This window comes from Rhodnius prolixus, unplaced genomic scaffold, assembly GCF_049639745.1.
Source record: "Rhodnius prolixus isolate KJV_2025 unplaced genomic scaffold, Rpr scaffold_43, whole genome shotgun sequence".
Taxonomy (NCBI): domain Eukaryota; kingdom Metazoa; phylum Arthropoda; class Insecta; order Hemiptera; family Reduviidae; genus Rhodnius; species Rhodnius prolixus.
The window spans coordinates 42,466-68,051 of record NW_027411588.1 but is presented as its reverse complement, the minus strand read 5'-3'; the positions used below and the strand labels follow the sequence as shown (position 1 = coordinate 68,051).

At 35.6% G+C, this 25,586-nt stretch overlaps 2 protein-coding genes across 4 annotated transcripts in view; one reads left to right on the top strand and one right to left on the bottom strand.

The window, feature by feature from the left end:
* Syn2 (Syntrophin-like 2) overlaps positions 1–24,428 on the bottom strand; it is a 71,030-nt gene extending 46,602 nt beyond the window's left edge. For 2 of the 3 annotated variants that reach the window (XM_074116850.1, XM_074116854.1), the window contains exon 1: positions 24,289–24,428. The gene's annotated coding sequence lies outside the window, so the exon portion shown is untranslated. The remainder of the gene's footprint in view (positions 1–24,288) is intronic. The other variant, XM_074116853.1, reaches the window with a different exon arrangement.
* LOC141448484 (uncharacterized) lies at positions 14,590–22,555 on the top strand. Its single transcript, XM_074116861.1, has 2 exons — positions 14,590–15,565; positions 20,876–22,555. Exons 1-2 carry the CDS (start codon positions 15,506–15,508, stop codon positions 21,128–21,130), a joined length of 315 nt encoding a protein of 104 aa, XP_073972962.1. The 5' UTR covers positions 14,590–15,505; the 3' UTR covers positions 21,131–22,555.
* Positions 24,429–25,586: the final 1,158 nt, after the last annotated feature.

Genomic DNA, 25,586 nt, shown 5'->3' with positions numbered 1-25,586 from the left:
AAAGAAGTTCTCTAGTCTAAATAGTGGAAAAGAGTTTTAAGTAGATACGTCTTGATGGCTTGAAGTTTTTCGAAGCGTTTATTTGGAGAAGAAGGAGCGTTTCGTCAAAGTACCACTAGAAATCGTCTTGGTAGATGTGACGTAAATACTATCTCTAAGCTAAGGCCCGTGAATTCTGTTTTCATGGGAAATCTCTTTCTTTAAGAACTCTGCCCCCAATCACAAAGAGACAACAACTATAAACCAGTCATTACAGCTGTGAATAGAATCGATACAGAGATGAATTTACAGGCGGGACATCCCCCCTCTCCCGCTGACAATTCCAGCTTACAATTTAAACATTTTCAACCATTTACAAATTTCAATTTTCTTTAACTGCAATAATTACGATTGAAATGTGATTTGTCACCAGTACTATACATTGTTAGGACTAAAGACTTCGAAACAATTGGACTTTAGAAGATGGTGGATGTGAACAAAATATTTCCTAATCGAATGACTGCAGAATGAGGAATCTTTATATTTCTATTGGTTACATCTGGGCCAATGACGAGATAGTTACAACCATACAAATCTGACAAACGAAATTACCATTTTACTGAATGGATTTTTCACTTTTTCGACTTCTCCTCGAAAATGATGGAAATGATTTTCTCATGAAATCTATTTGTTCAGAGTCACACTTTGGTTAGTTGGTTTCTTATGCGCGCGCGAGTACTGTAATTGAATAATTTAGAAGGCTATAATCTTGCTATTATTACAATGAACATGTTAGAATTACAATGAACACAAATTATTTAATTTTATCCCCATATAGGAGGACTTATTTTGCTGTTCAAAACTTACATGGATTTGCAGCTGAAGATTGGGCTCTCTGGCATTCGAAGGATAAAGTTCACATAAATACATTCATCATGAGCCAAAACATTTTTATACTTTTTTGGGGGGATGATTTTTCGCAAAGTGAACGGTCTCTGAAAATTGAATGTGAACATTTTTTACATAAAGGATAAATGAACCCTTTGCTAACCCTGCAGACTATACATATCACCACCCTAGATAGTATATTGTCACTCAAAAAGACAAAGGGCTGAAATTCCAACTATGGCTAAAAATAATAATCCTCACGTTGTTGTCCATTATCTGGCTGAAAATAATGTGGTCTGGCCAGTTGCTTGGGGAGGCCATTATGAAGTGTGTGGAGGTCGCGAGTGTGAAAGTGTGAGGTGACCTGTGCCCTAATGGGGCCACCGCTCGCTGGATGCGACAGTTGCTTCACCTGCCCCAACACAATAAATATTCTGGGTAATTACGTCTTTGATTTACATATGATGAACTGAGATGATGCTTCTACAAAATCAGTCTCTTTCCTGAATTTTTCAGTTAGTTTTTTCTGGATAGTGGCTCCAAAGGAGTAGTGTGCAGGCAAATTTGTTTTTTTTTTGCTAGTTTAAGTTGATTGTGAATTTTATTCGTGAAGAATGTCCATATTGTTCTAAATTGTCTGGTTTTTTTTAAGTTCAAATACTGCGGCATCCAGTCTGCATCTGGTGTTAGACCAACACTGTGTGATGGGAGGGTGATGACAGCGCAGAAAGCGAGCGCAGTGAGAACTAGCTCGTTGCTGGCTGGTTGTTGTTGGCGGTCGTGATTGATAGGCAGCGCCACACTCACAATACGCCAATTCAGAGGGCGTCACAGTTGGCCCAATTTTGCCAGCCAACATGTGGCCCAATAAAATATCAACGCGTTAACTTTGAATGGAACTTCTATCTCGTTTTCTCGGCCAGCAAAATGAAAATCCTTTTTCTTCTTGAGTTTCCACAAGTTGTGTCACTCTTTAAAGGCAATAGAGGCCAATCAATAATAATAGGATTTTCTGCCAAATGCTTGGTATCAAAACGGGCACGATTTCGGCAGCTTTACAAAAGATTAATATTTATTTTATTTCTCAATGGAATTTTGCAAATTTAAACATCATTATGAAATATTAGCAGCGGTTTTTACTTCTTACCACCCATTTCCTATGAAGAATAAATATTATTATTATTACTTCTTTCCACCAAAAATAATTTTTTCTGAGTAGAAGTTCCAAATAAAAGTGATTGTAAAGTGAAACTCAAATCCATAACTCTGGTTTAACAGAGCTGGTGAAGTTTGAGAGCAGGAACATAGAGGTTCTCCTTGGCTAAAATTGAGCGGGCAAGAGGAACGGTTTCTCTCTACCTGGGAGAGTCCTGTGGTTCACGTAGCGCAGCTGAGAATGTTCAGTGAGTGGATTCAGTCGTAATAGATGAAAGCTTTATTCGGGGATGAGAGCACACATTTTGAACCGTTGGGTTCAAAGAAGATTCAGGTAGAAGTTCTAGATAAGAAGTTAGACTAAGAGTTAGAATGTTGAACTTTTCTTCAGGGGTCGTGTTAATGGGAGCCATTGTGGACTTAGAACCTGTGCCATGCGAATGGAGTAAGCTAAAGATGATGATGATGATGAATAATATCAATTTAGAGATAATATCATTTAGGGTAAGCTGTTAAATAAAATGGATAAAATATTGGCAAGATGTGCTGATAAAGGGTTTGTGAACGAACAAGGGACAATCGATCACCCTTCAATGGCCAACTCAATCAGTGATACTATTATAAATTTATTTCCTCGATAATCAATCACTTGGCTTGATTGTTTATCCGTTCGAGCGTGTCGCTTCCGGTAGCCAATTCGCACAACATCCACTTTGCTGAATCATCGCATACCATTATTATACTGTTGTTTCACCAAGTCATAGACTTCAAAACTGATTCTAGCTAGTATTTACTTCTAATCAACTGTATTGTAATTGCAACAATATTCCAAAGATCTGTTTATCCTCACTGACAATTTAATATATTGAATATTTATGAAAATGTGTTCGAGAGTACAGGAAGACAATAGTCATTGCGGAAATTCCTACCCAACTGGCTTTTTAAAAGTGCAACTTTTCTACATTCGCCAATAGAGAGAGCCATACTAACCCTTACAAATAAGCTTTGTACTGATACCTATCCAGAAAGAACTGACCTTCAACTTTTTAGCTTCAAGTTTGGTAATTGTCTACCTTTCTTAGTAACACTGTTCCATCGTCCCTAGGTTGCTTGTCCGTAGAGATGACTGTAGTTTCTACTGCCGGTAGGTGGTAGAACTATTGTAATGATGTTTAACCGAATTACAGTTTTGTGCTAAAATTTTTTCCATAACTTACCTTAAATTTATTTTTTTTCCTTTCACAATACAAAGTATTGCTCAGAAATTGTACAAATTGCAATTTTTCTCTAGAATAATTTGCTGCAACGATCGCCATTATTTAGGAGTCCACACGTGTTCTCCAGCATTCCACACGTGTTCTCCAGCATTCCACACGTATTCTCCAGCATTCCACAATAATTCCCATTGATTTATTTTTATTTTAAGATTTTTTTTTTCTACGATAATTCCTTTTATTTGAATTTAGGGAGCCTTAAGAGGTCTATGAACCCCCCCTTCCCGCGATTCTTGCACTTCCGACCGCCAGATAGGTCTTCCTTGAGGCAACACAATCCATAGCCGGACGGCAAGTTATAAAAGGCTAAGAAGAGGAAATACCAGAGCAGGCTGAAGATATCCTGAGACCAATACTTGAATCACTGAGATAATCTCATGGCTCAAACTTCCTCAATGTTCTCAATATAGCCAATTCATTTCGATTGTATCTGCCGTTATTTAGGTACAAAAAAGTGTTTACAAAAAGTTACGATCTTGCTAATCAGTGGTAGCTGGCAGGTAGTGGAAGAAGTCGTACATCAAGACATTAACCACTCAAAAAGCGAATAAAAGGAAAATCTTTGCGGCTCCACCCCTCCCTCTCACACAACTCTGCAAAAGAAAATCCGCAATTGTGTTTTTACTTCTTCAACTCTAAGAGGTAGACAAAGTTGGTTTACCAGCTGTTACACCATTGGCAGGTAAAGTCTGTATGAGTAAGTGTGCGCATGTGTGAGTGGATGTAAACAGAATATCTCCGGAAGCGTAACTTGCATTGGAGGGATCCTGCGTCGAGTCTGCAAATTAGCCTCAAATATGTTTTTCTAATCATTTTCTATCTTTGGGCGATATTAGTGGCCACCAAATATGCAAACGTGCTCGTGGCGAACCATATTCACGATTTTCACTGCAATAGACGTTACTACGGTCTGTTATTAAAATCAATAACCACTAATGATTGCACTAAGTGGTGTCTCATTCATGAGATAATTGTGCTTAATTAGCCAATAAAAAGATTGTTTTATGAAAGAATTGTCATGGTAACTTTGCAATCTTAGGGTGTGGCATACATTGGGGTAGCTAACAACTATTTACGATTTGCTTACGTCATTACTATTCACAATGGGACTGCTGATGGCCGCAGTTGGATGCAGACGTAGTAACCTGAATCATCGTAAATCTAGACAAACATCCTTATTTGGATGTGCGATATGAAAGTTTTATTAGTTATTTATTGTGGGTGGGTCTGAAGGAGTGATCATGCTCAATGGTGCTTGACTCCGGACGTCCAGATGGGCGGCACAGATGTGCAAACACGAGGACACTACTCCAGGCTGACCACTGTCCACACCACACAAACATTACAGAGCCCTTCCTTGCAATATGTTGGAGTGGCGCAGTTCATTGGAGACACAAGCTCTTAGCTCGGCCGTCTGCTGGCTCTCCGTTCTCTGTCTCAACTGAGTCCACCTCATTCATTCTGCTCCAATTTGAACGATATCCAAACTCCAAGGAGGTTCCTCACTGATAGCAGACCCCAAACTCCAGGCTGGCCAACACCTATACCACTTTCACAAATTCAAAATTTCCGCAACATATTTACTTCTTACATTATGAACGTTATACCTTTACAAATAAGACCCAAATTAGAAGCACAACCTGTCACGCAGGACTGCTCTAAAACCAATTTTCCAAGAACACGGAATTTTTGCATTACATTACCCCTTATAAATGTAAAAAGTACGCAGTCCGACTTAGTACGGGAATGGTACTTCAGTACCAAGTGCGAGGAGAGTTCGGGAAGAGATGAGTCTGGGTAAGAAGTTTATGAAATATGCGGTTCTTTTGAACTTTCTTATATGAAGAGGGAACAACAGTTCTAATTAAATCGACATTGAATTCATTGCAGCTGGAAATTCTACTTCGTAAACCACGAATAATTATGATTCAATCTACTGAAATCAGCTCTCCTTCTCAACGGTTTTGGTTCCTTACGAAGACCCCAAAAAATGGTTACTAGGAGCTTCTAAACTACTAAATAATTAATCTAAATTTCTCTAAAGTTTACAAAAAGTATTATTAATTGGTCATTTCACCACGTCTAGGCAATTCCTGGTTGATGTTTATTAATGCTGATGTCAGCCAGATAAATGGTCGACAATCTGTAAAGAGGTCATACCCTATTTTTGAAAAGAAATCAAGTCTTAACAATAGAAGGTGAACAGATGACGTGCAGCTTGTACAGACTGACCTCTCTGGCCACAAGGTTGGCATGTTTACTTAGGATATCTGAGCCACTTCACTTGGATACTCTCTAATCTCTCAGAAATGCTCTTGTGACGCCATTTAATGACAGATAGTGCTTCTCTCTCTTTCTAACTATTTCTATCTCTCTCCTCCTTTAAATTCGCACTTTAGGTCTGCACACAGATGCTAGCCAACAGAATTGAGTTCGGACAGTTCCACCTTCACAATACCAACACCAGATCGCTCTCCATGTACTTTTTTTTATTAAATCTATTTTTAATTAAAATGTTACTTTATTAATTATATACCGAATATATTAATAAGGTCCAAAACTTAATGGCACAGGCGGTATAGGTGGACAAATTTTAATGACCGATTCTGAACATGTCTTGATTCACACTCTTTGAATTTGTATATTCACAATCTCCTTAACAAAAACTTACAATTTTAAAAGTTAAGTATAAGGGTTGATTAAACGCCAAAAGGTACACAAATCAGCAAGTACCCAACATTTCATTCATGCTTAGTTCATATAATTTAAGTAATTTTGCTGCATTAACTTTTCCTTCACATTTTTTAGAATTTATTAGATGTCACAGACCCTTATGCTGGCCATATTTATCTACAAAATATTTGTTCAAGTAGCACTGTAGATTGACTTTAATATCTATTAATCTATAATAATCAAACTATTAATTACAGGTTAAAAAGAAAACATTATAAAAAAATTATGAGGCTAAAAAATTCAAAAACTTTTTTAAAAAAATGCTTACATCAACATACATCAATGATTTTATTTATTTATTTTATTTTATTTATTTTTTTAAATCGTCTGTTTAAGTTCATTCTTCGATTGAAGTAATTGTTATTTTATGTAGTAGCCAAACGTTTATAGTAATAGGTAATAATTATCTGGCTTTATCGCAAATAATATGGTTTTCTTCAATTACATTCTCAATGTTGGTGTTCTCTCCACAATATTGTATACATGTAATATAAAATAAATGAGATATGCATACGTTTAGGACATCTAATTATTCCAGTATTTTACTATAAGTAAAATTAGGGGGTCTAAATTAAATTACAATTGAGAAATGAATCATTATTGTTGAATAATCTACTTGTTATTAACTGTGTGTTATTTGTGCTCACGAATATTTCGGTAAAACGAATTCAACACTGAAATATTCTTTTAAATCCGTGATTCAAATTTAAACAGTAGCCGACTCTAACTTTGTCTTTTTCTACTTTTGCATATATATGTGACATCTCAGAATAAAGGGCAAATTAAAGCTAAATCCGAAGAATAATTCGGAATAGAGTTAAAATAAAGTACCTATTTAAAAACGGATATAATATACATTTTATCATAATTATAACAAAATAATATTATGAATGAACTGGCCAGCATAAGGGTCTGTGATATCTAATAAATTCTAAAAAATGTGAAGGAAAAGTTAATGCAGCAAAATTACTTAAATTATATGAACTAAGCGTGAATGAAATGTTGGGTACTAGCTGATTTGTGTACCTTTTGGCGTTTAATCAACCCTTATACTTAACTTTTAAAACTGCAAGTTTTTGTTAAGAAGATTTTTGTACCTTTTGGATAGATTTTCATTTTTGTCTATTTTGCAAAGTTACATATCTGCTTTACAGATTTGTTTAAAATTTGGAATAAGCAATTCTATCATTATAACCTGAAAAGGTGTTAAGTCGGAACTGTAACTACCACTGGAGAGATCTTTATAAAGAATGATTATAGTTGCCATCCTCAATAACAATTTTTTTGAGAAAGCATTTTGAATAAAATAGGAAGGTATTTGTACGTAACTAGCAAAATTAAACTGCGATTTCAGTACTTCCTTTTAAGAGGAGTAAGAAAAACAAACTGCGAATACAGAACTTCTCCCAAAAAGGCAAAGAGGCAAAGATTTTGAATCGAACGACAATTCATTGATGTAAATCGGTTCACCCATTGATAATTTTAACAGTTGCAAGACTTCCTCTTAGTAGGTGTAAGAGCATGATGGCACTTCACTGCCACGTAGAGGACCTTTAATCACTTCTTCGAGCTAAATTTTATCAAAATCGGACTAAGCGTTATGGAAATATTGGTAATAATAGTTTTAGAAAGGGCTTTACTTGGGTGGGGCAAACTCCCCTCCTTATGAGGCGTAGCGTCGAGACTTTTAAAATGCAAATCTGTACAAAATTTCGATTCGAATGACACTTTATTCATGAAAATCAGTTCACGTGTCGATAATTTGAAACGATTGCTATACTTCCCCTTAATAAGTGTAAGATTAGATCGTCGCTTTAATGTTATGTAGGGGAGCCCTAACCCTATCATCCTACCAAATTTTATCAAAATCGGGCCAAGATTTACAGAGTAATTAGTAATAATAATTTTGGAGGGGGCCTTACATAAAGGGGGCTAGCTCCTCTCCCATTCGATGTACAGAGTCGAGACCCTCAAAAGGCACATCTACATAAAATTCCGAATCGAATGACACCTCATTCATGAAAATCGGTTCGCGCGTTTAGGCGCTACGCAGTTTACAAAAAAGGTAACAACAACAACAACAACAACAAGAACAAGAACAACAACATTTTCTGAAAATGCCGTTTTTGCTGATTTTCGGCAACTTTTTTCTCGAAATCTATTAGATCTGAGTGGTTGCAAAAAAATTACAGTTATAAAGGAGGATTTGCCCTACATTTTAAGAAAAATTTGGGAATTTTATCTTTTATAGAAAAAGAGAAAAAAATTGTCAAATTTGGGTGTTTTTCAACGTTACGCTTTTTCCTGCAGTTTTTGATGATCAACCCTTATACAACTGTCCTACCGGACAGTTTTAATTATAACTAGGTACATAGTAGTAGTAACTGTATAGTGGAGTGGGAGTTAATGTTAATATTAAACTACAAAAGGGTGGACCCCCTTAAGTAACCACTCTACGGAAAGGCAGCCTCTCTCTCGCACCAAAGTTTGCGTCGGGGAGACATGCAGATTAGATTGGCCACGGTTCGATTCTTGGCGTCATAGTTGTACGAATGATTCAATTGGACCAATTAGAGTTCTCACTTTATGAATTTGCAACCAAAGAAAGCCATTTTCAAACTGGCATGCTCTCAAAGCAACCCTTGGCATTGCTAGCCGTACCAAATCACCACAATTAACTTTGCATTGTGCTAGCGACTGTGGTCTTTAAAATAAAACATTACGTAGTAGATTTTCAGCTGTGAATTTGAGTCATCGAGAATCACCTGTTTCACCGGAAATATAAAACAAAAAGTTTTTTGTGAACACACACACACACACACACACCTTTCTCTAACCGCGTTAGACTTGGCATTAGTTTACTTTGGGGCTTTCTATAGAGTTTTTGCGTTAATTGTTTCAAAAAAAGTTCATTGAATTGATTGCGCACTAAGAGAAAGTAGAGTGCGGTCCTCACGAATTTGCCCGGAACTAACAGCTTGACTGTAACTTAGACTGAAAATTACGACTTCCCTTCACATTTAGAGGCGAGGAATTGATCATGTCAAACTACATGTTTACTGAAAATCAGCAGTATTTTGTGACCTACAACTCAAATAGCTGACCTACAGTAAACAAATAGCTAACGATTGTTTCACACTAGAGTTTAGTTTTAACACTTAAAACGCTTAGTTTAGAAAGGAATAGGATTTGGGTAAGCTAATTAGGTAAGAGCTTGAAGCAAACACCTAACACTAATGATTTGGCATAGAACTCTGCCTGAAATCGACTGACTGCTCACTCAACTTTGTCTGTAGGCAGATTCGGACAGGGAGACTTTTTGTTCTCCTTTAAGAGCAGCCAAGGAGAGAATATCGCGACCTTCCACTTCTTGCGGTGGCAGTAACCAAGTTGATTGTGGAAGGCACATTCTCTTTTGCTGCGTCCTCGCACTTTCACTTCCGTGGTTAAGTTCTTTACATTACAGATGGAAAAAGCCTTTACTTGGCTAATTATGCAAAAGGAAGTGCTCAATAAATAGGATAGCTGATGTGCCTTATCAGATTGGTGAATGTACGTTGTGGTAATTCAAAATGGAAGCTTTTGATGCAGCATCAACAGACTGCAACAATGGTGAGTCACTAGTCGTTATTCTGTTGCTGCTCTAAATTAATATGTATAAAATGAGGCAGCAAAATGCTACTTAAATGAAATGAAATGTCACAAAAATTCAATATAAACGAAATGATAGATAGAAAATAATCAAGCAATAAAAATCAGAGATCGGCAAGCATCAGGGACCGGCAGCCAGTGCGCGGTTTCTGCACCACATTTGTTCATGTGCGCTGACTCGAAGTGCCGAACATCCATTTGCTTGATTAGAAAGAAACATGTGCGCGATCCCTCTCCCTTACCAATGATATGTATACAAAGCACCAACGATCTGCCAGCGAAATAGTCGTTTTCTGCCACATTACACTTCGCTCCTGGATTTCTGGAGAAATTATTTTTCTAGAAAAGAAATTTATTCTATTATTTTGGATTGCAGAGGTCACACTGTAGTACTTGTGAAACTGATCGCCCAGATGTTGACTTCAACCTCGCAGCTCCAATCTAATTATGTTCTTTGCTCTTAGTGAAAGGAAATTTAGCGATTAAGTCAAATTTCTAAATTTTTTTTTTAGAAGGAAATCGTTATCCAAGGTGTGAGAAAAACGAAAATCAACGTAAAGTTAATATGTATTATGTGCGAGTGATAACAGAACCAAGATTTAATTAAACCGCGGCTTTTTACCTAATTTATAAGGATAAATTAAATTTTTAAGAGTTTTGGCAACTGTTTACATATAGAAATTTGTGACTTCCAGCCAGTTTCTACGTTAACAACATAACAATGTTGCACAATGTAGACTTTATCAATACCCTTCACACTTAGTTGGCCAATCAGCTTTCAGGGTTCTGTTGGCATGATAAAACCGGTGGATCTAAGCCCCTTCCAATTATCTCCTTTTCACTTTGGCTTGTAAAAATATAACGAACACTGAGCTTTCTCAAAAATACATTCATTCCAAGTTGAAATATCGCTGGTGAATCCCTAATTGTTTCATTCACATAGGAGTAAAATTAGTTAGCACCTGATTATATTGTCATGAAACGAGGGCCTAAACCGATGTCGAGGACTATCGCCAAATCTATGTTGCACTGGCCAATATTATGTGGCTATACATAAATATAATGTATTTCTCGCATTTAGATTGTGTGTATTAATATAAATAAATTTGTGTGAAATGTATTACTGTATTGAATACCAACAAGTAAATAATAGCATCTCATATGTAAATATTTAAGCTGATTGGTATTGATCTTGATTGTTATTGATCAATTGATGAATTAATGTCTTAGGCAGTTTTAGGGTCACGGGGCCAACGGCGCGGTAATCATCATTGTGGAATAATAAGAGTATGAGTAAGGAGAAACGGTGTTTAACAGTTAGCGTGAGCTTGCAGATGGATAGAAATCTGCTGTAGAATGATGTGAAGAGTATGGAGACGGAGGAAAGTTGAGATCAGTGTTTAAAGTAAGATAAGTATGAAGCGTGGTATCGCGGAGAATTTCAGATTGAAGGATTCTGTTCTGGTTGTGACGTTTATGTGTCCCGTGCAGTTCTAGTCCGAATGTCTTAATAAAGAAATGTACACTGGGCTTTAAAGGTGTTAATTTAGAGAGTTTACCGAGTAGTCTTAGAGAAGAAGGAAACGATTTAGGAGTATGAGCGTTTAAGTTGTTTGTGAGAGTAGCATCCGAGCGTTTTGGCTATGTACTGTCCAACATGAGGTACATTGATGGCAGGTGGGATGTACAATGCGTTACATTTAATTTAAATGTAAATTTTAATTAATTTAATTTAAATTATCGGAAGTAAAGCCGCCAAAAATATTGAAATAGGCTTTATTACTAAAGAAAAATGGCCGTGATTTAAGATATAGGGAGGACAGCTGAAGCAGCCGACCAGTAAAGAAAACTGACTTCTATAGCAATAACTTTCAAGCTCAATGTATAATTTAAGAAAGAAGAGTACAGCATGAGCTGGACCTGTCAAACCTTCTATAAAATATCTCGCTACCATTTATATAAATAATGACGCCGAAATGTACAAGTCATGTGTTGTAGCTGATAAAAATATTTTGCCTTTTAATAATTTGATTGTATTTGGTACTTGAACAACTCAAATATTATTGTCTGATTACCTGACCCACACCGAGCGAAAATTGTTTTTCTTTATTTTATTTGTATTGTAATATCATTTCTCTTATTTTTTTTTAGTTTTTGTTCGGTCTCCATTAAATTAACTTTTTACTGACTTTTCTCTAGCCTAAATTGCACCCTTTTTTCGGCATACCGATACGTCTACTTGCTGCTTCTGGTTACTTGCCTTTACTATGCCAACTGATAATAAGATACCGCACAAATCGATAAGTAATCACATAATCGTCCTACGAAGTCAAATATTTTTTTCACAAGAGAATGAAAGGGCTCAATAATACGAACGAGGTTAATGTCAATGCAAATTGCATTCGTCAATCTTGGATTTGAACAAATAATAATATAAGTTGCCTCTGCAGGACACTCTCCGCTTGCAGCCATTTCCAGACCAATCCGGTCCATTTATGTCTCTTTTTCTTTACTTAATTTGAATTTTCGGTTACAGCAATCTAATAAATAATTAACCTTCCATTTAGTCACAGGTAGTTGAGTGGCATCCAATCCAATATTACACAAGCTGAAGTCATAATTAATTATGCAACTTGCAGGTATATTCCTGTAATAAGCTTTAATCTGGTAAATAAGTTTTTTCGTGAAGTGGCAATATCATCTGGTAAAAGGAAGTTTAGCTATTCTTAATAAGGTTTTGTTTCAAAGTTTTCAGTCCAAATTTAAGTGTTAAAATCAGTGAGATAAGTGCATGTTTGGGGGTTCCCATGACGTGGGGAAAGGATAATCCTTTTAGTGTAGGAAGAACTGGAGCCCCCACAAGGAAGGAAGTGCCCACTGGCCCCAAGTAGAAAACTGTCCTCTTCTCTGTATCTTTCAAGAAAGCTTAGGCAGACGTAACCGAGACTTCGACTCCCCAGTTCACCTCCAGGTAGCAGCCGCTCTACGATTGTGAACGAGATGTCGCACTTTCCAAGAACGTGGTAATTTTCACTGCCCTCTTCTGATTAAACTCCTTCTTGTACCACATTAATTCTTCCGTAACAATGAGATTTTTTTTTTAAAAAAAGTGTATCTTAAATTCTCTGCCTAAAATGTATTAATACTTTTTACATTCAATATTTGTACGTTTTAAAAAATATCTTTTGCAATAAACTATTAATAGTACACTAAATAATGTGCACATAATAATAATTTAAATAAAAAAAAAGAAGCCATTTTAGCAAAAATCCCAATTATATTAATTGTTATTTTATTTTTGAGTAGAGATTAACTTCGTTACTGCAGAGAACTATTCTTCAGTTGATTGTTTTTATGATTTATTTTTCTATATCTTGTTCTTATTTTTTTTTTTTTTTTCTTTTTGCTTATGTTCAAAAGATTGTACTCCTTAGTTGAGTTAAATGATGCCTGATATATTTTCTTTATATAATTTTGCCAGTATATTCTAATTGATTATTGTTGTAGTGAAAATGTAATAAGTTTTGTAGGTATGGGTTAGACAGGTCAACCCTTGCTATGAGATCTATCTCTATAAGCAATAAAGATTTCATTTCATTTCAATAAATTATTAATAGTAGACTAATGGGATCGTGATAGCCCTCTAGGGGCCGGTTCAAGGAACGAAAAATATATCCATCCATAAATGATTCCATTGTTTAATTTATTTTTAATTACTAATTACAAGTAATGCAGTCCCCTGTTTTTCTAACTTAAACCTAATTGAATTCACTGTTTTTCAAAATTGAAAAAAACCTTATCAAAAAAAAAAAAAAATTGAAAGCTGGTGCGTCTTAATTCGAGGACATGGCATATTCGACGCAGTATGGTGTTTGAAGTGGAGCGTGTTGACCTTGCGATGTTTTGAACTTTTACTTTCTTTCGTGACAGTTTCAAATTATAACAACACAAAAAAATATTTACTCAGTAAGAACAAAGTTTTGTACTAAAGCTGACTGCTACTTTAGGTAGACGAGAAAGATCTAATTTTCTAAAATTACCACTCGAACAATGCCCAGGTAGACGTAAATCTCTGAAAAATAGTACTCGCGCTGCTGTAAAAAATGCCAACTCCATTTGAGTAACGAATTAGTGCATTCCACGCAGAAATAGAAACCCTTTTTAAAATTAATTAAGGCGTCTAAGTGAGCTCCAAACTCGACCAGCAGTTTTCATTCTCACGAAGGCTCCCCCGTGTGATCTCCTGGCTAAATGTCCCCAAGATCGCTCTCTGCAATAACTATTCCAAAACAAGCGAGTGTTCCAAAATACAAGGTTTTGAACGACGGAAACGAAGGCATACTTTTTTTTAAATGATACTTTTTTATTGTATTTAACGAAAATTGGAAAAAATAAACACTCACGCCAGAAAACAATATAATCATTTAAAATAATGATCTACCTTTAACAATTAGAGAAAAAAAAATGTATATTCTCCCAGTAGAATGCTGGGATTACACCAATCGGAGTGATAACATAGAAAAATAGACAATTCGAATGCGGTAGATTTCGATGGCCTTCATACTTCGTTTGCCATGCGTGTGCACTGCTCACTGGAGAACAAAATGGATGAGTTTGTCGGGCGCTAAGGGAGTAGCTTGCAGAAATAGCCGCAAGTGATGGACTAAAGTCCGCTTCAAAGCCTCTCAGTGGTATCTTTGTACATAACCCTCTGCATGAACTATTTACAAATGCAAAGTGCGCTTCATCTTACTTTAAAAATGATTCAAAAAAATGCAAATATCAACATTTATTAACAATCTAATAAAGAACATAACATTGGAATGCTATTAGTTGCTCTGTATGCAACTAAAATATGCAAATTAATGTGGTTTTAAATGTCTGCTTAATATGCACAACTAAAGTCAGTAATGTTATTTATTAAGAAGCAAATTTAGAAAATATTTTTAAAGAGTGTTAAGAAGTTTATAATGTTGTTCGAGTATAATTCCACTACGTTACACTTGAGTCAATATTTGTGGACAATCCGCCTAATGCTGCTTATCAAATTATCTAACTCTGTCGGCCAGCCTTACCACTGAACGAATTATCTCAATGACCTTTTTTTTAAAAAACATCTTATATAAATTGAAAATAATAAAAGCTAAATTTGAGCTTGAAGTGCCGATCTCGGGCCAACTGAACTCTCACCGCTGAAATTGAAAATTTTCACTGGAAAATTGATTAAAGAAACTGGTCGCAGTAATAAAGGTAAAGCGATCCTCAAATTTAGAGTTTTTAACAAAAATATAGGTTTTGAAGCCCCCTAAGTCAGACCTTGAGGACATCAGAAAATGGTCTGTTTGAAGGAAGTAGTGTTTCCAAAAGTTCGCTTTGCAGTTGGAGCAGCCATTCTTAGTGAGAGCTCTCGAAAGTATTTCCTGTTTTTCTTTAAGTTGGGTATTATTGACTTTTTCTTAGAATATTACATTAAGCTCAGTTCTATGAAGGAGCTTCCCACTACAGTGTCATGTTTTTGTAATTGAGCTTATCTTCAACCATCCCTTAAAGTACCGCTTAATTGGCATTTCTTGAAAACTGTTCGAAATAACTGTACTAGTCCTAGGAAGTTGCAGTGTGCAGTCCTTGGGAAATGGGCCACAAACTCAATGTTTGAATGTTAGGGACGAAACTGCCAACAAGCATTATCTCGTTCAACGGGCGCTGCCTGTACGATTACACTCTTCTGAATGATTGAGGCGGGGATGTTACTAAACAGGCTGCAGAGAGGGGAGTGACTCTAGTTCAGATCTCTACACTGACAGTGCCAGAGCTTTTCGGTTACCATGACTTCCAGCAACACATCTGTCAACAGATTTATCTGCACCAGCAAGCGATGTCTTCGGGTGAGTTATTTTATTTTTACTGATAATAAGCAATTGCTGTCATAAAAGGATTTCTTGCGAAATTCCGAAATTGAAATTGGCTTGTATTGTACGTATGAAATTGATTGGCACGTACATAAACAGATCTTTGTGTACGATGCGGGGCAGGCTTTCCTCTAGAGAACAACTTTAGTGATACCTTGAGATTCATCTAAAAATAATACAAAAAAAAATGCACAAATTCTTAGAGCACCGAGCTTTCTTTTCTTTCAAGGGGGAAAAATTGAAAATCTCTTTTCTTCTTTAGCTTTGCTCCAAAAATATCCATTTTTGAGACAACGAAAAAACAAACAAATTGATGGGTTTGTTTGCCGGTATATTTTAATATCTAGTGTTTGGATTCTCTTGATTAAGCCCATGATGGACATTATGAGCCAACCCAAAAGTGACAATTTACTCAACAGAGTTTTCAGTTTTTGCAAATTTTGTTCAAACATTTTCTCAATAATAATCTTAGTAAACCACCTTTGACCCAATTTTCTTTCAATGCGCTTTTTATTTTGAGAGCATAAAACTGCCTTATACCAAGTTCTTTACCATGTTAGAGCTTGCTTACTTATTTGATGTGTATTGTTTCCCATTAATTTCAATTGATTTCTTTGTAACAACTAAATATTATGGAGGAGAGCCCATTCCACCGAATACGTTCGCCATTTAGTTTATTATTTTATCTTAATCCTAGACGGAAACATATACTTTAATAATTAATATGATTTTTCATGTAAAGTTTTCTTCAGAAATTTCACCAGAACTTTATTTTTGGTAACTGCCAGTTTTTGACCCTTAAGAAACTGCAAAGTACTTGAAGAAAGTCACACTTTAAACAAGCCCTTCTGTTCAAACTCGGGGCTTTGTGCTCTCTTTGGTATTATGTAAGAGATAGGATGACAGACGGCATTGAAATAGTCAGAACAGGTATTTCTACCACTTTCCCATAGAAGTACTCTACATTTCATTTTCCTTGGAGAATCTTTTAAATAAAAATTACTTCTGTGAAATCAGTAATCAGGCAATTTAAAAAAAAGGGTTGGAGAAAAGCAAAAGGAAACTGAAAGATACTTTCAATAGGTAGTTCTTTCAGATTCACATTTTAATTAAATTTTAACATAATATCAAATTTAGGCATTCGTTATGAGTTATGATAGATAGCAGACATTAAAACTACTTTTTCGTGTCCAGGGGCCCTCGGAAGATGACTTCCGGTGAAACCCAGTATCTAAACTCTGTTGGATTGCAATATTTCTTGCTGTAAGAAACAATTAGAATTTCTGTTGGCTAAAGTATTTTTAGCCGGTATAAAAGGGAGCAGCTCGGTATCCTGTTGGCGAACTGTGACCTTATCAACTGTAATAGAATACGTCATAGTGAGCATTCGTCGGATCAATCAACAGAGTTCGTGACGAGTCGCTGCCAATGGCAACTGTGCCATACTGGCCAGTTAATCATTTACAGGACCACTTGGTTCGCGCTTGCTGTGGCAATAATATCGGTGTTGACTTGATACTGAACTGTTTGAGTAACTGATCATTACTTAAGTGGAGATTGCTCGTTCCATTTCAAACTTGCGCCCGAACTAGAGATCGTAGATGTTTGGTCACTTGCAGCCTGCAGTGGGCGATCACTGGTCTGTCAATCGCCAGCTGGCAAGATCTCTAAACATGCGATTTGGAGAAATGATTAGGGTAGTTTTGCACGGGAAGGGGGAACTTTCTGGTCGTTACTACCAGGCCTACCAACTTAGCTCATTTCCAACCTTCCAACTTCACTCGTAAACAAGCAAAATACGATAAATGGAGTTTATCCACCCACTGTTTAATGAAACTAATTAAACTTTGACAATCTCTGTTCTCTCTTCCTTTTAAACTTTGACATTTTTTAGAAAGAGAAAGGAAAAAAGGCAGGATTAGAGAACAACAGCACTGTTGGTTATAGGCTACTGATAGGAAGGTACTGAGGCTAGCATTTTTAAGGAGGAATGTGAAAGTACAAGAATTCAATTTAGTGAAACCAGGATGTTCCTACAAAACGTTTTTGTTATTCTAGCGCGGTTAATTAGTGAGCTATACAGTGATCCTATAGGTGCAGGAGATGGCTGTGAAAGTCCTTTGGCCATTTTCTTTACTCTATTCAAGTATATCGCCATTCAAAGGCAATTTTATAAAACCAGTAACAAGAACGTATTGCTCAATTCCGAACTAAGATTTTCTAAATCCATTTCAAAAAGTCGAAAATTTAGAAACATCTAGTTCCCTTCCTGAAAACCATCTCAAAAATGAACTTCTTAAAAAAAATATTTCAAAGAAATTGTTAGAACTATAGGTAAGGATTGTTTTAATAGTTCTAAATATGTTTCTTCCCTCGAATACTTACCTTCATTGTTTGAGTTTACAATCCCACTTCAGGGCCAGGGCCACGTTAAGTATGGTCTCGCTAAGTTTGTTAAAGTTGGAATTTTAACGACTCATTTAATCCACTTTGGCAGTGTGTGTGTAATGATAACGATTAAACCTATGGAGTGGGGGTAGGTGCCCCATCCCCCCGCACAAAGCGCAAAAGGGCCCTTAACTGAAGTTTTCTGGAAAATCGTTAAATTAAAGAATTTGATTTCCTTTCAGGGAAATTTCTTCACCAATTTTAAAGAAAATCTTTCAAACATTTTTTAAGAAAACAAAGGAAATCCTAAACCTATTGGATAATTGGTCCATTGTGGTCCATTGGTCACATAGCGGCCTGACAGATTTTTTGAGAAAACTACTAAAAATCTCCGGGTAATGATTAGTAAGCTCCAGGTCAAGTTTGTGCGTTCTGTCAATTTGCGCACAGTTGTTGCCTCAGTTATTCTGACTAAGCCAAGAACTTTTCGTCCATAATTTTTTTAAAAATCCACATCAAAGAAAAAGAACCCCTTTTTTAATGGAGTCTTATAATGATATCACGCAATAAAAATGTAAAGCGGACCCAGCGAAATTAATTCTTGAAAATAAGCATCATGCAAACCTATGCGATGGAGTGAGGGAATTAGCGCGCTCTCCGAACCTTAGATCAGCTTCATTGTGGAGCTTCATGTTGGCGGTATGTTCAAAGTGCCGCCCCTTAATAGTTTAGGCAGAGATGGAAAGTATGTTCACACTTCTTAATATTAGATTTGCGTCGCGAAGTTTTGCTGTTAATTCTCTCCCTAACTCTTAAAATGGTTATTAAGAGCTTCACGTTAATTATTTTTGGTCTCTACATCATGAACATAAAATTATGAGTGCATAAGAATACCGCGGAAACTATTTTATAAAAGATCATAAATTGCGCTTTAGTAATTAATTACAGTGGATGTTAAGGAAGTACAAAGTGATCTTTCTGTTTTTAAAATTCAGCGCTTCCTGCTTGTCCCTGGGGAGGTGCTCCAAAGTTGATTTTATTAAATATTGAGATTAATGAATTAAGCCAAATAAAGGTGAAAGATTAGTGGTGAGCAGAGGACGGTTATGACTAGTGCACCTTGTTACGATCCCGTGTGTCCATCAAATTGCTGTGCGAGCTCTGCAGTTTATCGACCCCTCCGCCTAAGTACCATTCATCCCTAGTCCAGTCACTAACACATTCATTGCCCTTTCTTGCCAATTCTTGTTTTCCTTTTTGCTCTCTCTTGACACTAAAGAAAGAAATTTTGCATTCGTGCAGACTCCGCCAGAAATTCTATTTTGGGGTCTCTAAATATGGAAAAATGCTTTTTACTCATTGCCTGCATGGGTGAGTGTATTGCTGAGCCTGTCCGCGCAGTGTGTACTCTGCAAGAACAAGTACTGGCAGAATTTGAAATTCCATATTTAGTTTTGGTAGTCACTAGAAGTGGCCAAGACAGCTTCTAGATTTTATTTCGCTGAATCAAGATTACTTATTCTGTTTTAAAACTGAGATTGCTGCCAGCCTGAAGGGCCACCTTACATTTCCAATGATTTGAGATTGTGACTCAAAGGTTCTGATTTTAGCTGGCATACTAACTACATACATTAACAGGCCCTTGCGCACAAGTTCATTTAGGGACATTTCTATTCAGAAATGGCGAATGATGTGTCTTTTTATAAAGTGAATCTGGAAAAAGTTAGCACGTTACGCCTAGACCAATTAAATTTAAGGGACATTACTCGTTTCAAGAAATACAGCTCAGTTAGAGAGAAAAGAATGGTAAAAGAGAGACTACCACTATCTCACTATCAGTCAGATTTTAGGGTGTAAGGTGGATAACAGTGCTTGCAGGCATCTCGGGGCGGCTAATCGATAGATCGTGACTCTTCCCAGCTGACACCACAGACATTTCCCTTCGGCTCCTCACGAATATCAAGTCCACTTTCCAATTAAACCGATTAGCAGTAAAATTCTAATAAACTCTTATTATATTCAATCTCAAATTAGGTACTTAATAAACAAAATCAGCTTTAAATACTTTTCTCTTAATAACTTTCTCTAATCACAATTCTCTTCGCCCCAATTAAACTTTTCTATATCGTAAAACCGTACATTGTACTAACGTTTTGAATGGAGGCTCAGTTTGAGCGATTGTTCTTAGGGTTTTGCAACTTGATAAACTTCAAACTAACTTTGTAAATGTTTTCTTTATTTTCAAGACACGCGTAAATTCGTTACTGGCTTAAAGTGAATTAGTTGGAAATTGTATTAATTGAATCAGCCAATTACACTGAAAATGTTCGGTAAACACTGATCATTTGAAATATAAGGTGAGGGTAAAATCGATTTATTATATAGACAGAGCTACTATTCATGAAACTATATTTAGGTAGACCAAATGATTCGGATCAATATAATTATACTTCGATTTGTCCCAATCGGTAAAAAATGAAAATTCTGATTGAAGCCTCAATTATTAAATTAAGTGTCGCAATTATTACACATAATGACGAAATCGCTGAAATGTTTATTTGAAGAGGTTCCGGTTCCCCGTAATTGACGATGACTCTAATACTGTAGTATTCTACATGACTGTGGAACCTTGGAAGTGACAATTAGAACAGCCCTAACCAAATTGCAGGTGTATAGTGAACTACATTCCCTGCAGTAATGCCAATTGTTCTCTGTAAGAATTTCATAATTTATAGAATTGTTTCTTTTTGTTAATGATCAGCTGTTTTGTTCGGTAGCCAAAGATTGGCAGTCCTTTTAGATAGCCTAGGCTAAGAGCTACTGCCAAATCTCAGAGTAAAAATAAAAATTATTTTGTTTGTTTTTGTTAGAATTAATAATTTTCCTGTTGGATTCTAGGTGTTCCGAAGTTTGCGCTTGAAAAGAGTCAAAGGAGATCCAATAGCTGGCGATGTGAGGAACGACCCTCAACTAACCATTCGGCGAGAGACCTTTTATCTGAGCAGTGCATCGCTGGACAAACGGAGACCCAGTGATTCGTCCAGCGTGAACACAATTATCACTTTGTTGGACGATTGCTATGCGGTAGAAAATCTGTACAATGAACAGTTAGAACAACACAATCGATCAATATTGATCGAAGCATTGGTCTAACAAGATTTCTAAATTTTAGTTCGCTGAATCAAGCTTACTTATTCTGTTTTAAAACTCCGTCCAAAATGTTTTCTTTCGATACTAATGTATGCTTACTTTAACTTGACCAGTTATTATTGCAAGGTGTGCAAGCTTGCCATGCAGCTACACCAAAATGACTTGATCTGACTAAACGTCTAGCGAACCTACACATGTAATTTTGAGCTATAAAGCTTCTAGCCTAGAGACGGCCCAGGAAGGAAATCGAATTCAATATTAGGCCAGTCTGACTACCAACCTGGAGTGGGTGGGGACAGCAAGAGGCTTCCTGGTTCTTCTTCCTTGCAAAGCAGCATGTTTACTGTTGATTCTGCCAAATCTTATTTCACTACTTTTAGGTTAAAACAGTGTTAAAGATTGATGACACGACAAAATATTCCACTAGGGTACGCTACTAATAAAAGTATAATTTATTATACTTTGTCATTAAATTACATTAGAGCTATTGAGCGTTTGTTTATTTGTTTGATTAAATGTGTGCGCGAAATTTCATTTAAATTTTCATTTAATTTCGATTAAATTCGTCTTAGCAGGCATGCTTTTGAGTTTTGTGCTTAAATTAGCGCGCTCGTCGTCTTAAATGCAACCCTAATTTCTCAATTATAACCATTAACTATAGACATTTCCTAGGTTTCATTAATTTTATTTCATTATTTTTTAAAAAAATTGAATTGTTCATCACACCGTGCAATCCTCTGATGATGCAATGAGGGCCGAATCTGGTAAAGAACTCGGACATGCGTGCTACGGCAAATTAAATTAGCGATATTATCCAACAATGTTGTATTAACCACATTTTAGAAATGTAATTATTTTTTATTATATTTTATTTTGAGCAAAAGTAACCTTTCGGTTGTTATGCTCTTAATCGCGCAAATGTAATTATTGCTCAAAGAATTGGCGGTAAATTTAAGAGTTAACAATACGTTTATATAATTTTTTCTTTTTTTAATTTTAATTTTAATTTTAAATTAGTTTTATGTAAAATTATTGATTAGAGATCTCTAAAAGACGGTTGTATTGTAGTGCGTGAATAGCGCAGTATTTTGTTTTACAAAAGATAATTGATTAAATAATAGTATTAACGACTGCATTCCGAGGGGACCATGTGCAAGATTTACACCAAATGAACAAATAAATAATTAGTCAATGATATTTTACGTGTTTCCTTTTTAGACATTTAGATTGCATTATTAATTAACAACAACTTAATATGATACTCACGAATTTCTCTTACTTCAAGGGTTCCAAGTTATGGATTTTCTTCAGATGCAAATTTATCGAAGTATTTCACTAGAAATTACTTAATATAGATGCTAAGTAAGGAAATTCGTATTTAATAAAATTATAATATTATACGAAAAAGACATTCGCGATTTCGGATTACCTATTCCTCGAAAAAGCAACAGAATCCAATGGACAATGAGTTTGAGAATGTTCCGACTTTTCAGATTTTTCATTTTCATAAACACACACATTAGCAGAGACATGGTTTTCGTAAACATGGAGCTAGGAATGGATCTTAAGTGAAAATTAGTTTTTTCAAAATTATTTTCTATTATTGTTACAATTTCCACCAGTTGCAATACTAAAAAAAAGTCCATCTTGCAAATATTAAATTGAATATTTAGATATATTATTTTTAAGTAACTTTTAGAGATCTCAAAAATGACTATGATGAAATACAATAGATTAATTTATTTTGTATACGACTTTTTCTTTTTTATAATGTGGCCAACCTGCCGCATTATACGGTATAGTTAGTGTATTGGACATTTCTAGTCTGTAAATTAACCAAACTTTATTATATATGATAAAAAATAATGTGTTTTTTTTTTAACCAAATATTCTTTATTAATAAAAAATATCAATGCAATGCTCAATGCAGTTCTATGAAGCGCAAGAATGGTACGCTTACTGGTAAGTGAGAAGGAAAACATGAATAATTGATGATAGTGAAAAGAAATTGGACGATAAGACATTAAGAATAACCAATCGCTTGTCCACCAAAAACTGTTTGGCAAATTCAAAGTCTACCTTGCTGCGAGTTCTCCATCAATTTGCAGATCTTGGCTTAAAGTCACACTAACAGTGGTGACACACACCACACAACTGGGCGTTCTGCCAAACAGTTCTAAAAATCTAACTAGTTTCTACGTCATTGCAAAATTCACTAGTAAATAGAAGTACCAAGATATTTTTTGGATATTTTATTTTCAAAATTAATGGCCGCCATTTTTGAAGTATTTTATAAAAAAATTTAGTTTCTTTTTTGAAAAACTGAAGCGAAAATCATTAACGATTAAATTAATTTTCTTCCTTTATTAAAATATTACAAAAGTTTACGGATATAAAAATCACATATTTTTCATCTGCCTTTTCAGTTTCCCAAACCAGATTATATTTTACCATGTTCAATGATATCAATATCATTCTTAAAGTCTATATCGTTTTATTACAAAATTAACTTGTTTAACTGTATAATTACACACAGTGCAGATTTTCCAAAAACCACTCATAGGTCTCCGGAGATTTCAAAACATGTGTAATAGAAAAATCTCAGAACCGGAAATTAGAGAAGATCATAAAACTTCCCACTGTTATCCTACAGAAGTGAAAGATTAATAATTTCTCTCCTAGTTTTTTCCTTTGCAGCCTACTGGACAACACTCTTTCACTTTCTCTTTTAGTCTGAATGTTCTACTATAATATTCTTCAAAATACGACTTCAAATAAAAGAAAAGAATTCTCAGAACCTAAGTTCTCTGTAAAACCGGAAACTTTACTTGGAAATGACTCCTTAAAATGATAGGAAAATCTATCCATTTCTTAACCACAAATCCACCAAAACGAATCGAGAATAACAACATCGAGAGGTGTTACAAATGAAAATTATAGATCAAAATCCATTTTTAATATCAATTCAAGTTTAAAGAAATTTAAGTAGAAATTTCGGTGAACCATTCGACTTTATAACCATGTTATGTCTGTTTCAAAATGTTTGTAATCATCTGATCATATTGTGCTGATTATTAGAATTACAGATTAGGGCTTTACTATTGAGATAAATAAATGGTTCATTATTTTGGAAGCTGAAGGTGAAGTAGCACATAGCTTACCTTAGTGATGGCTTCAGCTCAGCTGAGAAGGGATGCTGCGACTGCCCACAAGGAAGGAAAGTAAAATAAAAACAAAAATAACTATGAATCTAATACTTGAGGAAGTGTTACGAGCTTATGGTCTACCTTGGGACTTGTGGCTGGACAAGGAACACCCTGCTAGAACCGATCAATATGAAGTTGGCGCGCAAGTCCACCGCTGCCAGGAACTCCATTCATCGGCACGTTCTCCGACCCGCCAGTTTGGAATCTGAGCATCTACCTTCTCCCCTATGATAACCATGCACACTATGTTAACAGCTGAACCAGGCGGAAGTTTTACTCCCGGTTAGATTAAAAAAACTCCAATTTAGTAGTCATCAATACCTTTATCACCGCAACGTGCTCTTTTGCACTTGAGGCTTTCCGCACTGCTTTGAAGTCAAAGGCGCTTAAGTTGCAGGTATTTGAAGTGCCTCTGGGTAATGGTTAATATAGCTTTCAAACCTCGGTATAATGCAAGAGATGTTCAACATGTACATACATATAACTAAATACCCCAAAGTTCCAACATATAAACTCGTATCAAGTTGCTGATGTATTTTCTATTTAGTTGCCTCATAATAACCGACTGCATCAGTCTATATAATGCAGCATAAGATTTAGCCGTTATATAATACATGAATGGACTATGATCAAAATTTCCTACTGATTTGTTCATTACCAACTGAATTATTGCTGTTTAAATTTAAGGCTAGATAAAAAGTATAAAACCCTAAAGGAATGAAGAGGAAAACCCTAAAACTCTAAGCTGCGATTTATCCCACTCAATACAGAGTGGGGATAGTCTGTAATTGGACAAAACTTGACAATGACGTCATAAGGAAAGCTCAAACTTTGCAGTTTCCCCCCCCAGCGGTGCAAGTTGTAGCTAAAAGAATCTCTGAATTGGAAGCTCCTGCTAATAAGTCGCGCACGTGGTTCCATTTTGAAAGTCTTTTTTAACCTTTAACATAACCATACTACGAGTAACTACCTCCACCCACTTATAAAGTTTCATTTGTAACATTTTTCTTGGCAATTTCGGTCTTTTTTAAGCAAAGGGAAGGGTTAACTTTCCTCTAACGTGCTATTTTAATGAAAATATTGCCCTACTATACACATAATATTAAGTCGGATTAAGTGGGTTAACAAAATGTTTTATGCCAGCCAGAATTAAATGTGTATTCGTTATTCGGGGTTTGAAGATTTAGCTCTTCGAGAATTGAATAAAAAGGAAGTGCTTGTTCACACTCAAAAATCAATACTGATATTTATCA